The following is a 15,742-nucleotide window of genomic DNA, read 5'->3' as shown; positions in this document are numbered from 1 at the left end:
AGTTTAGTTCTGTTATCATCTAGGAGGCAGGTAGCTGCTGAAAGACACCAGTGGCTTTCTGCTACAACTGGAATTCCACTGGAGCATGACACAGGTGTGCTTAAGTGTGAACATTTAATAAGGAAAATTATTTAAAGTTTGGCAGAAACATGAAGCAGCATGGGTTGGCCAAAGCTTACGCCGGTTTAGCACAGATGTGATGACTTGTTTGTTAGCTGTTCTGTCCTGCCAGAGAGAGAAGTGCAACTGCATGCCCACACTGACACACCACACTATTTACATAAGAATGAGCCTGTGCTCATCAAAGTGGTGTGTGCTCCATACATCAAGCCCCAGGGATCAACAGAAAAGCGATTCCATGGACGAGAGCATCCAGCACTTGTTCCCATGGGGAAATGAAAGATCATGCTCCCTCACACATGTCATTTCTGCAATATGACACTTCCCTGACATATGCAATACAAAATATTTCTGTGTGTATCTGCAAATCTATTTAAAAAAGATAACATAAATAACATCATATAATCTCAACCCAAATTCCATGGTAAAGGGAAATTTATAAAAATATTTTTTCTTTCAAAGGGATCACGACAACTCAGTTCTTTTATCAGTACTACACAATACTTACGGAGATTGTAAAAACAGGATAGGGAATTATACTGGAATTTTGAGAGTGTGGTTGGAGGACAGACTACAATTGCCAAGAAGTATGGACCCCCTTCCCCTTGCAAACTACAAAGAGTTTAGGACAGAGCCCTACAGAACTGGGTCACTTCCACAAAGACTTCCATGAACATTTCTGAATAGCCCTAAAAAGCTTTCAGATGTAAATTCCACCCACATTTAAAATTAAAATATTTGTGTTAACATTTACCAAACTTTTATAAACAGAGAGAACCCAAGGATTAGGAAATTACTAAAAGCATGATTTGGGAGCTGTTCCTCTATATCCTCTTCCATAAAAGCACATGCATGACAGCAACAGAAAGAAACTGAACATAAAGCTTATTTCCCTTGAACTTTTATGAGCTTGCTGCACTGTTTTTTTGTTCAAGTCAAGCATCATAAGAAAATAAAAATACTGTTTTAAATAAGGATGTTGTTAATGGGAGTTGTGTAAGGTGTCAAACATCTAATGTTTAAAGCTTGGACTGACCCTGCTGCCCTCTGCCTTATACTATTCCAGCCCACTTCCTCACTAAGCCTTTTTAGAAATACTGCCTCATTAAAAGCCAGGTTAACAAGGCCTTAAATCAAATACCTGTGCTCACAAAAGCCTAGCTGGATCTGAAACAGTGCAGAAAAAAACAAATAAACAAAAATATTTGCAACATCATTTTTCTACTCAGAGGTGTTTTGTTTTGTTTGGTTTTCCCTCAAAATAAGAGGCCATCTACTGCAAACTCCATTTTGGATACATACACTCCAGAGATTCATATGCACCCCAAGTTCAGTATTTCCCATGAGCTGGAATTTACCATCTCCCAGCAAATCCTAAGACATTCTGTGGAAGTTGAACTCTCCTCACTAATTGTACAGTGAAACTTAAAAATCTGTTCTCTTATTTTTCTAAACAAAGACTTAAGTTAGGATGAGTATCTAGAAAGGCATCACACTCTTAAGTGTATACCCTTCCAACAAAGCAAGGTATGATCTTGTAAATGTATAACATGCTTCAGAGGAATTTTAGCAAAATCTCCTCTAAGTTTTTGTACTGTAAATATAAAAAGAGTTCCTGCAAGTCAATTATGTGGACTCGGTTTGGCACACTGGAGTCTCCACAGTAAGAAACTTGCTGTATAAAAGCTAAGTGTTACCTACTACAAGATTCCAAAAAAACCATTCCAACTTATAGGTGTTAAATACATTAAACCTACCAGCTTCTACATGCAACAGATTGATAGTTGATCACAACCAACTATTTTTTTCCATCATCAATATTTACAAAAACTCTGATGAATTTTAGCCAACAAACACAAATTTTGGGAATCCACAAGTCTCTCACCTCATATCAAATGTGTATTCAATCTGTAAGTCATCATACTTGTATTCCAAGTATATGGAATGTGCCAAATATGCCTCCAAAATAAAGAAACTATTACACAAGAACCGACTGTTAATCAAGAATACTGTATCATCCTGAGTCTGTACATCCCTGTTTTCTGCTTGGACTATTTTCTCTACTGTTTTATCACTGATGCAACCAGAAAGAGTACTGTGGAGAGGACTAATTCATTTAAGCAATAATATAGTCTCCTGCTGTTTCAGTTGGTTAAGAAAAGGACTATCTTGAGCCAAAATAGGCTCCTGAATTATATATGGGCACTAACATGAGAGCTGTGGTACAGTGCAAATTCTGAAATACCCAAGTGAGGAAGGTGTTTTTACCTGTTTGTTTACACTGGAAATATTTTAGACACACAGGCTTTTAGAGAAGATTAAGAATGGAATTTTCAGGGACGTTTAGGAGAAGACATTGTCTAAATCCTTTGAATCTTAATAGAGGAGTCACAGAATCATTTGGGTTGGAAGAGACCTTAAAGATCACCTAGTGTCCAACATCCCCACAAAGCCCTCTCCAACCTGGCCTTGAACACTTCCAGGGATGGGGCATCTGCAGCTTCTCTGGGCAACTTTTTCCAGTCCCTTACAAGCCTCCCAGCAAAGAATTTCTTCTAATATCTAATCTAAACTTGCCCTCTTTCAGTTTAAAGCTATTCCCCTTGGTCTATCAATAAAGACCCTTGTAAAAAGTCCCTCTCCAGCTCTCTTGTAGCCCTTTTAGGTACTGGGAGGTGCTACAAAGTCTCCTCAAAGCCTCTTCTCCAGTCTGAACAACCCCAGTTCTCTCAGCCTCTTCTTAAGGAGAGGTGTTCCAGCCCTAGGATCATCTTTGTGATCTCCTCTAGACTTGGTCCAACAGGTCCATGACCTACTCATGATGGAGGGAGTTATGACCCTTACTTACAGAGCGACGTTATTTAAGAATAGATCTGTCCTGTAAGGCAAAACTGACACAGAAGATTCACATAGCTGTTTAACCTTAATGAACCACTATTTAAAGAACCATTTTCTGAACATTAACTTTTCATGATTTTAGGCCTAATCAATATTTTTTTATTTAAAAAATTTAGGAGATATTTACATTCCAAGCATCCTGCCAGCAACAAGTGGAATAATCCTATTATGCATGTTTTCTATCAAATAGCAAACAATCAAAATAATCACTTGAAATTCTTTGATTTCACTGCCAAATGAAATACTATGAAGATTAAGCATCACTACAAGCAAAGGATGTCAATAGACAATTTAAAACTATTCGACACCCAGTATTAGGACACGCATAATGAAAATCAGTATAAATCACTTAACTATTCTCCTACCTTGCTGCTTATTTGAAAGCCAGTGGGCTTTCTGAAAAAGCAGCTTTTTCGTAGTTATTAAAATGTGATTCATGTAAAAAGTATTATCTAACAAGTTGGATTTTTAAACCAATTGTATGGAACTTCTCCTCCTTGTATTCGTATTTATTCTTTGAAATATAAAGTACAAAAGACAGACATTAACTTCAATTTGACAGAAAAAATACACAGAAATAACTGAAGAAAATTTTTAAAAAGAGGTTTAATTCTAAAAGAAATTAAAGTTAAGATTTTTATATTTTTTTATATTTTGAGTCTCCATTTACAAGACATCACCTTAATAACAGCTACATGTGAATAATACTTCCCTACAGCTTTAGAATTAGATATCTAAAAAATTTAGTCAGTTATTTCTATGGTCAATACTAGTGATATAAGTCTGATGAGTTACATATGATACGTATGATAAGCAATAGGGAGCAAGCTGTCCTGTATTTGCAGCTGGTGACTAGTATATCAAGTGTGAAAAAAACCCCAATAAACAGTATAAACAAAATGTAGTATCTTCAGAATTATTTATCTCCTAAGCAAGAGTCACTGTAAGGAATAATATGTCTTCCCAGAAAAACAAATTCCTAGAACTGGACAGTAAATTCCTCACGATAGGGGCTGGAATACAAAAGGATTTACTTAGACTCTTGTCAAATTCTGCAGAATATATACAAAAAATGAAATATTGGGGCTTTATAAATTGAAGAGTGAATGAAATGTACTTTTGCAAAGGTAACATGGGAGGTACTGCCACATTTCTAAGAAAATCCTAGTTGACTTTCACTTGGAAAATCAACACTAGAACACAAGAAAATTACTTGTATACATTGGATACAGTATCAATGATGACAACTATTTCAATTATATTGTTGATACAACAAAGTAAAGCATAGGTAAATGTGTGATTTAGTCTATTACTATACATATTCACTGCACCATATTAAACTAAGTTTGTCTTAGCTCCCTATGGTCCTTTTCCCTAGAAATACAATCAGTACTTTTTTCTGTGCCTCTGAAAATACTTCACTTATGCAAAAGCCAGGACATTCAACTCCTACATTAAAAATTCCATCCAACTAGGTAAGAAAGCTCATCTTAAGGCTAGTCAAAACATTACTGTTAGTGTTAGGGGTAAGAATCTGAACTTTCCACCAAATAAAAGCAGTGCATATGTGCTAAGAAAACTAGAATAAATACCTAGCCAACTGGAAATTTTCAAGTTGACAAGGCAACTTTACAGCACCATCAGAAATTGTTGGAGAAACTAGCTAGTGTAAGTACTGAATGTTTAATGATGTGCTTCTTCAGATGTGTATATATTTTAATAGCCAAAATAATAATGTTCTAAAATGTTTTTCAAATTAAATTGATGTCATAAGCTCTCTTAGTGCAGAAAAACAGAGAAATTAGTCATCAACTGTATGTGAAAAGTAATCATGGAATACAACATGGGATAAAGAAGCTATATGGCCAACACAATATTGAAATTCACCCTGACCTGCTCAGATTTACCAAATTACATTGCATAGCTCAAATGATAGCTTCTCATCCATTAAGGTCCACATATGTACAGTATATTTGATTTCAAACTCAACTGGAGTGAAATAATAGTGAAATATTACCCTAATCTGTGCAGAGGAGCTGACATGATGTACAGTGGCCTAAAGCTGGAAGTGGAGCCCCGTGTGGAATGACAAAACACAACCTTTACAAACGACTGCCACACTAATAACAATGGAACATGGTATTTTCTTGTCTGTTAAAATGCTTGCAAGAACACATGTAACTAATACCATATATTGACTTTCACTACTCCCAAGAAACTTCATACTCTGGAAAAAGAATAGTTGCTTTCTATACTGACAGTCTGCTCTTTTGTCTTACAAAGCCCTACCTTAGAAAAGGTAAATTCATTTTAACAGTTTCCTAATCCTAAATAAAATCACCAGAAACTAACAAGTATCTGTTCCCACAAAGGGCAATTTGCAAGGTGTTATGATAGTCAAGAAAACTATCTGAAAGTTTTGTTACATTTTAAGTTTCCAAGTTTAAAAACCTGTCTTTAAATTAAGTCAATCACCCTAGGTATCCCTATGGGAATTTCACATGCTTGTCTTCTTAAAAAACACACTCTAACACTGTCCGGTACGTTTGGAAAGTACTAAGTTTTCCAGATTCCAGGAAGTATTCTTGATCTTAAACCCACCAGGGCACAGTATTTCCAACTTCCTGCATCCCTTCGACCCAAAATTTCCATTACACTTAAACCAACTGTTTATTAACAGAGCATGGGTAAGTAGAAAACAGCCTAACAGATCTCCCAAGCCGCAGCTATTTAGCCTAACTTGGTATCTCCTGTAATACTCAGATGATCAGGGTTTAGCTTAAAACTTCAGAACTGTGTGGTTTCAAAAGAGAAAAGGAAAATGTAGATGTTAGAAGAAATAATGATTTATAAATACACATTTTTCTACACATTTCTTCTCTACACATGCTAATGTGCCACGACACCTCTATCTCCAATTGACACAGAACATAGTTATACATACCACAGTTTGGTGGTTAACTTGAATCACTTCATCCCCAGCATGGATTTTCTTGCACCGATCTGCAGGTGACTGAATTTAAAATAAAAGAGATGATCAAGAATACAGGTCTTACCAGCCATCATCTCTCTTTCAGCAGTATGATTGCTAAGCTGTGTAATTCAGGTTAGATTGATAATGACATTCTACTGTGAAATAAAGAATTAAAGAAATATTTAATAAATCAGTTTGTTCTTGTTGGAGAAAAATGATATGCACTATTCTACACAATAAAATCACATGTTAGGAAAGGTGTGAATTTATATGATAACCAAGTCCTAAGGATTTCTTTTGAATTTCATTCTGACAGAAGGATGCTTTAATCTGCCTGACACCTCTTAAGCCTCAAAAGTCAATCTTTGGCTGACTTTTGAACCTACCAAATCTAACTGGCAATTCCATATAAACAAACTTCGTAAAATTGTCTTTTTATTCTACAACATTTCAATATGTTGCAGAGAGCTTCAGTAAATTACTGTTCTGCAAAGAGTACACAAGGAGAGTAGATTAGGTTAGGTACAACCTAGGAAGAGTGAGTACTTTAATGGTAACTTTGTTTTGGAACATTATTAGGGTGAAAGAAATGCAACCATCATCAAAATCCTACAGTGATCACACTTTCAGAAAAGCAAAGTAGTTTGGTACTTTGCTTTTGCCTCAAAAAAAATCCTCAGTAACAACAAAAAAACCAAATAAAAATAAAACCCGCAACAAAAAAACCCTCTTCCATAAAGTGAAAGCCCCCAAAATTTGCCCTTCTTCTCCCTTTACAGTAGACCAACTGTTTGCTGAGGGGAGTATCTGTAAGTTTAAAGGAAAACAAATTCTTTCCGTTTTTCAGAGAGTCACACTTTAATTTTTCTCGCAATACTGTGGCTGCCAGGAGGCACTTAATTGACTCCACAGTAGAAGGTGAGACTGACAGTTTTAAAAAAAACGCAAATGAAGTATGTTGCTCAGGAGCAGGTTTCATAAAAAAAACTGCTACAAATTTTATGTAAAGGAGTGAAATGAAATCGATTTCCAGGTGAGATAACAGGTCATCTAAAGAAAGTGCTCCAGGCCTGAAATGTGGACCTTTTGTAATAACCTATGCACTACATCCCTATTCAAAACACATCCCCCCATAGCTAGGCCATGACTTTCTAGTTCAATTCACATAATTCTTGGCCTTAGTTAAGGATAGTGTTCAAATTAAAGATATCCAAGAGACGTGAGAGACTGAAAGAAAGGTCACTCATGACTCAGTCCTAGCAGACATTGCACAGAACATCCCAAATCAAACTGGGCTAATAAGAATTTCATTTTACTTAATAAAGAACAGCAGCCTTGACTATTTAAGTAATAAAGGTATTGGTTGAGTGACTTGGGGAAAAACTTTAACACTGGTGATTGTCCTAATAATCTGTCTTCTGTCTGCCATTTCACTCCTCATTCATACCTCTAAAATCTTTATAATCCTCCTACGAAATACAGCTCTTTTAGCTCAGATGTAAGTGAATCCTGTGTCATTACCCTTGAACTCTTTAGGATTTTATTATTATACACCCTTTGCTTTACAGTGTCTTCAGCATTCATAGCTTAAGTCTTGACAAAACAGGCATTCTGTGTAGCAGTTTGCCAAGCTATTAAAATAGGGTCTGAGAATCTTCAAACTGGAAAAGCCTATATTAAAAAAGCCTCACTGCAATCAAACACAAGGTGAGGTAAAAATCCTTTATAAAGAAATGTCAAGGCTGTGGTCTTATGAAGGGGTTATAACTCCTGTTCCTTATTGTCTTTTCCTCTCCAGTAAAAAACAGACCTTGCTGTAAAATAGTACCTTTTATCATGCCTATTTAAGGAAAACAGAGGAGAATTGATAAGGTCTTCCTTTTTTAGATGTATATGCTGATCATTAAGCACAGAATCCACTCATGAAGTCCTACTAGGAGTAACAAAGTGTGCCACACCACAACTGTATCTTCATCAGCTGGTAATCCGGTTCAACAGGGAGTTGAAGAGATGCAAGCACCTGTCACTGAAGCTCACACATCAATAATTAAAAGCTATTCAGAATCTGCTTAGGATTTATTCTTTAGAAAAAATTTATTTTTGTCCTTTAGGCTAATTGTTGTCTTTTTCCCCTGGTATACCCATACTGTCTGAAAGTCCAGTTAAGAGCCCCCGCAGGACAACTGCTGCATGCCCACAGTGGAGATTTTGGTGTTATTTCTTCTGAAAAGTCTCTTTTCCCTGCGATCTAAGGGTACCCTGACCCTGCAAAGCCAACCAGATCGCAGTAAGTGGTGATACTGGGAGCACCCCTTCAAAGCTACATTCCTGTTGGAGAGGCGCTGCATGCTATTACTTGAGAAAAATGCTCTTTTTTATTGGAAAACCAAAGGACAAAATTGTCTTATTTAAGGACACATTTGGTTTGTGAATTAAAAGAATCTCTCCAACACGGTCTAGAAGGGCTATTCAACAAGAAACCTAAAATCTTTTGCTGGACCAATACACCATTTAGATTGTTACTTCCAAATGAAAGACAGATGACAGGAACTGGAAAGCTCAGCTTGCTCTAATGCTACAGGGCCACTGGAGAGAAGCCCTTACAGGGCAGTGACCTGTGAGGAACACTGCTCTGTCTCAGTCCAACCTTCAGAGCTCAGCTGCTCTGATCTGCAGGGCTGATGTGTTGGGGGAGATGACTCCTAACGCCAAACAGCAAGATCCAAACTCTAACGGGCTTTGCAGCTGGACATCAAACACCTCAAATGCCAGACAGAAAAAGCAGAACTGCCTTTACAAAACTACTCTCTTACACTGATGTGGAGAGCACTACCATGATACTGTGTTTAATACAGACACATGTTCTTCTCCAGGATCTTTCAGACAAAAAAGTCTATAATTGTCTCACTTGGAAGAGCAGATTTGGAAATTGAAAGGACACAAAATTTCGTTCAAATGAAAGAATTTGGATTCTTCTTTCCTAGAAGTTAAAACTGTATGGCAAAGAGTAAACACGTCAAGACCAGCAGGTCAGATCACATGTGCACCATTGTGATCTTGTTCTGGCTATGCTGCTTAGATGTTTCTCTTCCCATCTACCAAAATCAAAACTCTGTGTGTGTGTCTGTGCATGCGCATGTGCATGTATGTGTGTGTTAAAGAAAGCAGCTAGAAATTATGTTCTTAAAAGCAGGAGACACCCTTCTCTCTCTAAAGCACTACTCATTTTCACAAATGCTTTAACACAAAACAGCTTTTTCCCTTGACAACAGAGTGCAGTTTCTTGGTCTGCTGTGAGCACCTCCAGGGTGTCACAGTGAGTGAAAGAGTCAGTAATAACAGCAGAAGAGTCATCATGACTGAAGCTTCCTGACATAGCTTTAAATTATATTCATGAATCACAAAAGAGTTTTGAGGGAATGCATTAAGATTTTATTTTTATCTTTGCCCCTGGGAAATTAAATCCATTAGTAAGTTATGGAAAGAAATTGTTCCTTCTTTAATTTGAGAGATTCAACTGTAAAAATTGTTCTCTTTATTTCATACATTTTCTAGATTAAGCTCAACTGTAGTTCTGTTTGGTTTGTTTAGTTTTGCTAATTTCACTAATGATGTCTGTAGCTGTAGGCCTGACTATCTAGAATTTTCACTTTCCTTGAAATTCCTTACATTTTCTTATTCCAAGACAGGTGGCATTCACACAAATTCTACAACAGGTATTATCTATTGGTTATAACCCATGGATATCCTGCCCACAGCAGAAAAGCAGAAAGGAAAAAGGCTATCAGATTGCAGCTCCTATGAAAGGATGAAAATAGTACTCCTATTTTATAGAAATGCTAACAGAACCTCACTGCAAGTCAGGTGCAGCAGCTGTTAAGTGCCATGTAGGTAGTTTGCACTTCCCACAGGATGACACAATAGCATGACAAAACAAATATTTCTGACAGCTTCATTTTAAGAAAATGCCATTAAGATCTTTGAAAGGAATTGCCTAAACCATTATGGAACAGTTCAGTGTCATTTAATGATTGTTCCACATTAATTGAAGATCATGGATAGAAGCCTTTTCCCCCAAAATTATAATTTCACTCAACTCCTAACAGACAGACGGTTCCCTAAACATGGTGTACGAGGAAAGGAGGTTGTATTTCAAAGGGTTTTGAAAAGTAGTCTATTATGTTTCACTTGTTTTTTAATGCCTTCAGTGAGAATTAGTACACTCGTAATAAGTGTTCCTTTCCATAGGCATTACTCAGAAGTTCATGCAGAAATACATGGTTATTTGTCAATGTGAAGGGATGTCCATTTCCATGCACTCATTTATTACAAAATGAAGCTTGATAGATGGAAAATATAAAAGCTGTTTGTCTAATACTGCAGCAAACTCCAGCGTAACAGCCTAAACATAATATAGACATTTATCTTTTATTCACAGAGCAAAGTAACTCCAAGACAGCTGCTTCCTGTCTTGATCAGAGTATTTTAGGTGTCTTGCAAGAACAAATCAAGACTGATTCTCTTGGTTCTTAACTGGGAACAACTCTTTCAGTTTGAGGTAAACAAGCACAAGCATCTCTGCTGTCCAACATGCCATTGGTCCTTAACAGCCAACTAGCACAAGTTTGCAAGCAAAATGTAGTTTACAGCAAAGGGAAAGCATTAACCACAGGTAAGGTCAGAAAGGCTTCCAGGCCTGAACATACAGTATTAACAATACTTACATTTTCTGTTGTTCCAGTAATTACATGAAGACCATCATATGTTGACTTAATGTACATACCCTAAGAAAAAGACATCATGGGAAAGAATTTTTAAAGTGTTTCACAAACCATAACCATCCAAACAAAACTTGCATATCTCTTAAAGAATCTTTTTCTTTTTGCTTTCTTTAAGATTTGTGGACTTTAATGCATGCCATGAGGTATTTGTCTCTGAATAAGAAAGTGCTTTTTGATATACTTCAAGAACAGCCCAAATCATTTTGGCCCTAACTAACAATAGCAAACTAAAACATTTACCACAGTTATGTCCATAAATACTCCCCACTTTTTCTAATACAATTCTTCAACTACAAATATAACAATGCCTTACAAAAAGCCCCAGAATTACAAACTGCCTTAGTATGATCAGTATGACCATTTTGCTTTGAAAACTACATTGAGTTTTAAAAGATCTGGAGTCTTCAGGAGGCAACGCTGCAAACACAACTTTCAAACTGCTAACCAGTGCTTGGAATTGTGCCTGCTAAATGGCTGCAAGACCTTCTCATAGCCCCACTCATCCCAGTGAACACTTCAGCTATAAAACTCAGTGATGAAAACTTCAACATCAACTCTGTTAGCTATGTCACTTCTTTCAAAAAATATGAAAAAGGAGGGATAGCTTATGAACAGACAGAAGTTCCTGCATGCGTAGTCCAAGACAGTGTCTCAAATATGCCTTTTCACCAAGCCTTAATTCAAACATTTAAACAGCATCCATTATGACACCGAGAGAAGGAAAAAGCAGAGATAATTGGCATATACTGAGCATTTGACAATTTTTGAGGAATCTCCTTTCCCTCAACCACTTTACAGAAAGCAGGTAAACACTGAGAGCCTGAGTAAATATCCTCTCCAAAACGTACTTTTCTCTTTTTAATCAGAGTGCCAATGAGAAATCTGTTCTTATTTGAGGAGCCCAGTGCACTCACTGGTGAGTAAGTATGGTAAAGAGGCAAAGAAGACATATTGAGTTGGACTGATCTGCGCTGGGACCAGAACTGACAGACATTTTGGTAGCAGAAATGAGGAAGTACACCTCAAATAACAAAGTGGATAATATTCCCAGTAAAACAAACCAGGGACTTCCTGAATTTCTCAGGACAGGGGCTCAAAAGTGAACTCCTATTTTGTTCTGCACAATTACATAGCGTTAATCACATCAAACCCAGTTGTCATGTTCAGCTGCCACAGCTAGAAGGTAACAAATCCAGAATCTACTTATTACTACACAGTCAGAAACCCCTGACATCATCCTTCAACTTCCAGCTCCTCTATGTACCTTCAGTGATTTGTCCATTGATTGGCTCCATCACACAGCTTTTGCTTAACTCAAATACAGAATGGCTTTTTCACACGTTTATCCTCACAACACCCCTGTGAGGTAGGGAAACACTAATATACCATACATCTTAACACTAATATACAGATATCTTACAGGAAGCATAATGAGCCACACAAGAGGCTGAGACATGTTGGTATCTGTTCCTTGGTACACACACCTACCCTCAAACCACCACCAAATCAGGGCTTCAGTCCCTCTCACGGTCCCCATCTAAGTGACTGGGCCGTACCCCCTGCAATATGGCAAGAGCTAAAATCACAGTGACCATGGTGACAGGAACTTTGAGTCAGGCCCCCACACAGAGCAATTTCTGAAGAAAGCCACATCTTTGCTTTTACTGACAATGAGCTACTGCTTTCAACCTTAAGCATCAGGGTGAAAGCCAAAAAGTCTCACACTTAATGGTTACACGGTGTTTAGTTTTGTGCAAAGCATTATTCCAAAGGATAGTAAACTCATCCACTACCATTCCAGAGTACAATTTACATCCAATCTAGTATTTTTGACAAATTTAAAAGACTTTGAAAATGCAAAAGAGGAGAAAGAACTTTTGCAAATGTTCTTTAAAGGCCAGGATCAAGGTTTTGCATACATTAAGAGAGAAAAGAAGGAAGCTGAAAAATATCCACCCTAGACTGTATTTATTCCACATGTGCAAAATTAATAAATGTTACATTAGTACCATGTCACATTAATTTTGCAAGAGCCAACATAATTCTTGTTATAAAGCAGCTTTTAAATCAGGACAGGCAACATTTTACAATACAAAAATGAGCCCCTTTCACCCATGTTTCTCAACTCCTCATTTTAAGTGAGCAATATATGGGAAATGGTACAGAGAAGAGAGTGTTTCTGGCTTCCAATTGCTTGATCTGGAATGGAAATAAGAATATCACAGACATTTACAAGTTTTCCTCTCTCTGCCTCCTTGTGGCTGCACAATATCAATAGTACTTTTAGCAATTAAGAATACAGGGGAGATCAGTGTGTGCTCTGTCCATTTGCACTGAAAGAAATTGGTAGATACAAATCTTAGGTATTCAAAGGTAAGTCCTTAAGAAATTATAAGAATCGGTTACACCAGATAAAAGGAAAGCTAATTCAGCTTATATGAATAAAAAAACCATAAACTAACCAACCTAGTAATAAGGAATAAATGTATGCCTAGATTAAAATATGAGTAACTCATGCTTAATTGTATGAGAGATTGTCCTGATCAGTTATGGGTAGAGCTCTAATTTCAAATCAATCATTACAATTTATCTTGGTGATTAAGTTAAGGGTTAGAAAAGAGACCTTTTGTGCTTTTTTTCCCCCTTTATTTATTTTTGTTGTTTTTTTTTTTTTTTTTTAAAGAATGAAAACAGAATGTGATCTATTTCTAACATATTTTATGCAATGCTAGAAGGAAAAGGAAAAAAGATACTAATTCCATTTTATCACACATATAATTAATTTTTTTTTTCACTCAATTTTCATGAAGCCCTCCGAAGTTGCATGTGCCTCTTTAACCCCAAACAGCTCTCAGAATGCTGTTCGTAACCCTTTTCCAGCTCTTCCAGTATTTAAAACTAAAAAAATTCAGAAATATCAGGAATAGTAGTACACTGGAATCCTGGAAAGAGAATCAGCAGTGCACTTTAATCAGCTGCCACACCCTGCTGTATCTAGGACTTGTATTTTATCAGTGATTTTTACATGACAAGCTTCTTTTGTGTTTGCTTCCACAGGCAAAAAGGAACAATCACTTTCATGTTCTGATGAATTTACCTTTGCATTTCTGAACCCAGCAAGGTTGAAATCATATCACAGTCACTTACCTGACTGGGATTAAAATGATTATATGAACAAAAACCAACTGAAATTCAAGATTAACCTTTGCTACAGTTCTTTGATATTCTGTTCTGTATTAAAAATAAAGTAGAAAGTGATTGTCACAGAAAAACTACCCAAGAAAAACTTGGTTTCCTGATTTTTGTCTAAATACACTCAATGTTTTCAGTCAAGTAGCAATATTTTTAAGTTTGTTTCATGGTAAAACATACTACCTAAGCTAGTCAGTTTTGTCTCTTTGTATATCAGAATGGAAAAACATACAAAATTAAATTCTGCTTAGTGATACAGATGAAACAACTTGCAAGTCCTCAAAAAAAGGAAAAAGAAAGGATTACACATGGAACCATGTTGGTGATTGCAAAGCTGACCACATTAATCCATTTTAAGGCTTTTAAAATAACTTTCTACCATGACAACTCTTTTCACCCTTACTGCACACAGCCACTTGCAGGCTATATCTCTTCCCCCAGCAGCACTCACTGGAGAACACATGAATGCAGCCAGTCACAAGAGACAAGGATAGAGGGAACAAAAAAAAGGGAAAAAACCAAACAAAACCAATACCAAACCCCACCCAAACCACAGCTTTACCCAGTACACAAGAGGTTCTCCACATTAAACCCTAACAACATTTTCTGCTTGACAGGTTGCTTTAGTTGCTTGAAAGGTTATTTAGTCATCGGTGTTAGCTAGTTTTAATATCTATAAGACATGGTAACACATTTACTCATTTCTTCTGCATTCAGGTATTAGTCTGACAATTTACATTTACCTCTGACAAATACTTACGTTTCCACAAGAAAAGACCAAACACAGTGAAGGAACTACTGCTGCTGATGAAAACATCCTGATCATGTTCCAATCTTTTTTGAGTTGTAAAATCTTCAAGCATTTTCTTAATTCCATCATATATTTACCACGAGTTTACGGAAATAGCATTATTTTCCAAACTTTTAGTTGACTTCTCTTTTCCTTTCCTTTTTCTCTCCCAGATTTACTTTAGCTTCTTAGCTATTCAATTTGAGATGTCAGAAATTCTGTTTAGGATAGGTGACAAAAAATCTTCCCAGTTAGCGGCCATCCTTGTCTTTTTTCTTCTGCCTGAAGTCCTTCCATCTTTATAGAACATTTTATTTAGTGATTGGTAAAGCCAGCACAGAACTGTCATGTGGGTCAAAAATCTACAGGAAAGTTGACAATAAACCATTTTTCCACCTCCATCATTGCACAAATCCTGGAAGAAGGTCCAGAAATTATTGAGCTTCACATTTATCCCAGCGCTTCTGATGTGCCAAGAATATTCACAACTCCAAGCTCCACCATCAATTCTTAAACCGACACTCTCAGCACCCAGTGGGGCAGTACTGATGTACATTCACTGTGTCTTAATTCAAAGGTATTACATTAAAAAGCAAACAAAGGCCCAACAACCCAAAAGCATAAAAAGCACCAAGAACCACATGACAAAGGTGATCTGTTGGCAAGATGGGTGCTGTTAAAAAGGGAAGGGGATGATTTTGACTCTCCTGGCACGAATCCACCATCCTTGGTGCCTGCTCTGGAGAGCTCACAATCTAAAGGAGGCGGCACAATGCCGAGGCAACACAACAGTGGCACGCAGGCAAGGATCAGGGAAAAAAACATTACTGTGTCAAAATGGCATTGTATCCTTCTAAGGCTTGTATACTGCATTGTTGCTATTTTCTTTTTTTTTTGAATAAGAATTATTTTTATGACAATGACATCAAGACCCTGCTAAATTGGTTCACAAATACATAAAAAGAAAAAGCCCTGCCTTGAAGAGTT

The 15,742-nt window shown here is 36.8% G+C and overlaps 1 protein-coding gene across 12 annotated transcripts in view; it reads right to left on the bottom strand.

Moving 5' to 3' along the window:
* The window catches only part of CNKSR2 (connector enhancer of kinase suppressor of Ras 2), a 208,597-nt gene that overhangs the window by 107,242 nt on the left and 85,613 nt on the right, over positions 1–15,742 (bottom strand). For 9 of the 12 annotated variants that reach the window (XM_032100802.1, XM_032100801.1, XM_032100804.1 and 6 more), the window contains exons 7-8: positions 10,717–10,776; positions 5,963–6,031 (exon numbers count right to left, since the gene is read on the bottom strand). The exons of 1 other annotated variant lie outside the window; for it this stretch is intronic. In XM_032100802.1, the coding sequence (XP_031956693.1) occupies positions 5,963–6,031; positions 10,717–10,776 (129 nt within the window). The remainder of the gene's footprint in view (positions 1–5,962; positions 6,032–10,716; positions 10,777–15,742) is intronic. 2 more of the 12 variants (XM_032100793.1, XM_032100796.1) reach the window with 1 other exon arrangement.

This window comes from Corvus moneduloides, chromosome 2 (assembly GCF_009650955.1).
Source record: "Corvus moneduloides isolate bCorMon1 chromosome 2, bCorMon1.pri, whole genome shotgun sequence".
Classification (NCBI taxonomy): Eukaryota; Metazoa; Chordata; class Aves; order Passeriformes; family Corvidae; genus Corvus; species Corvus moneduloides.
Note: the sequence above shows the minus strand (reverse complement) of the source record. Positions and strands in the feature narration are given on the sequence as shown.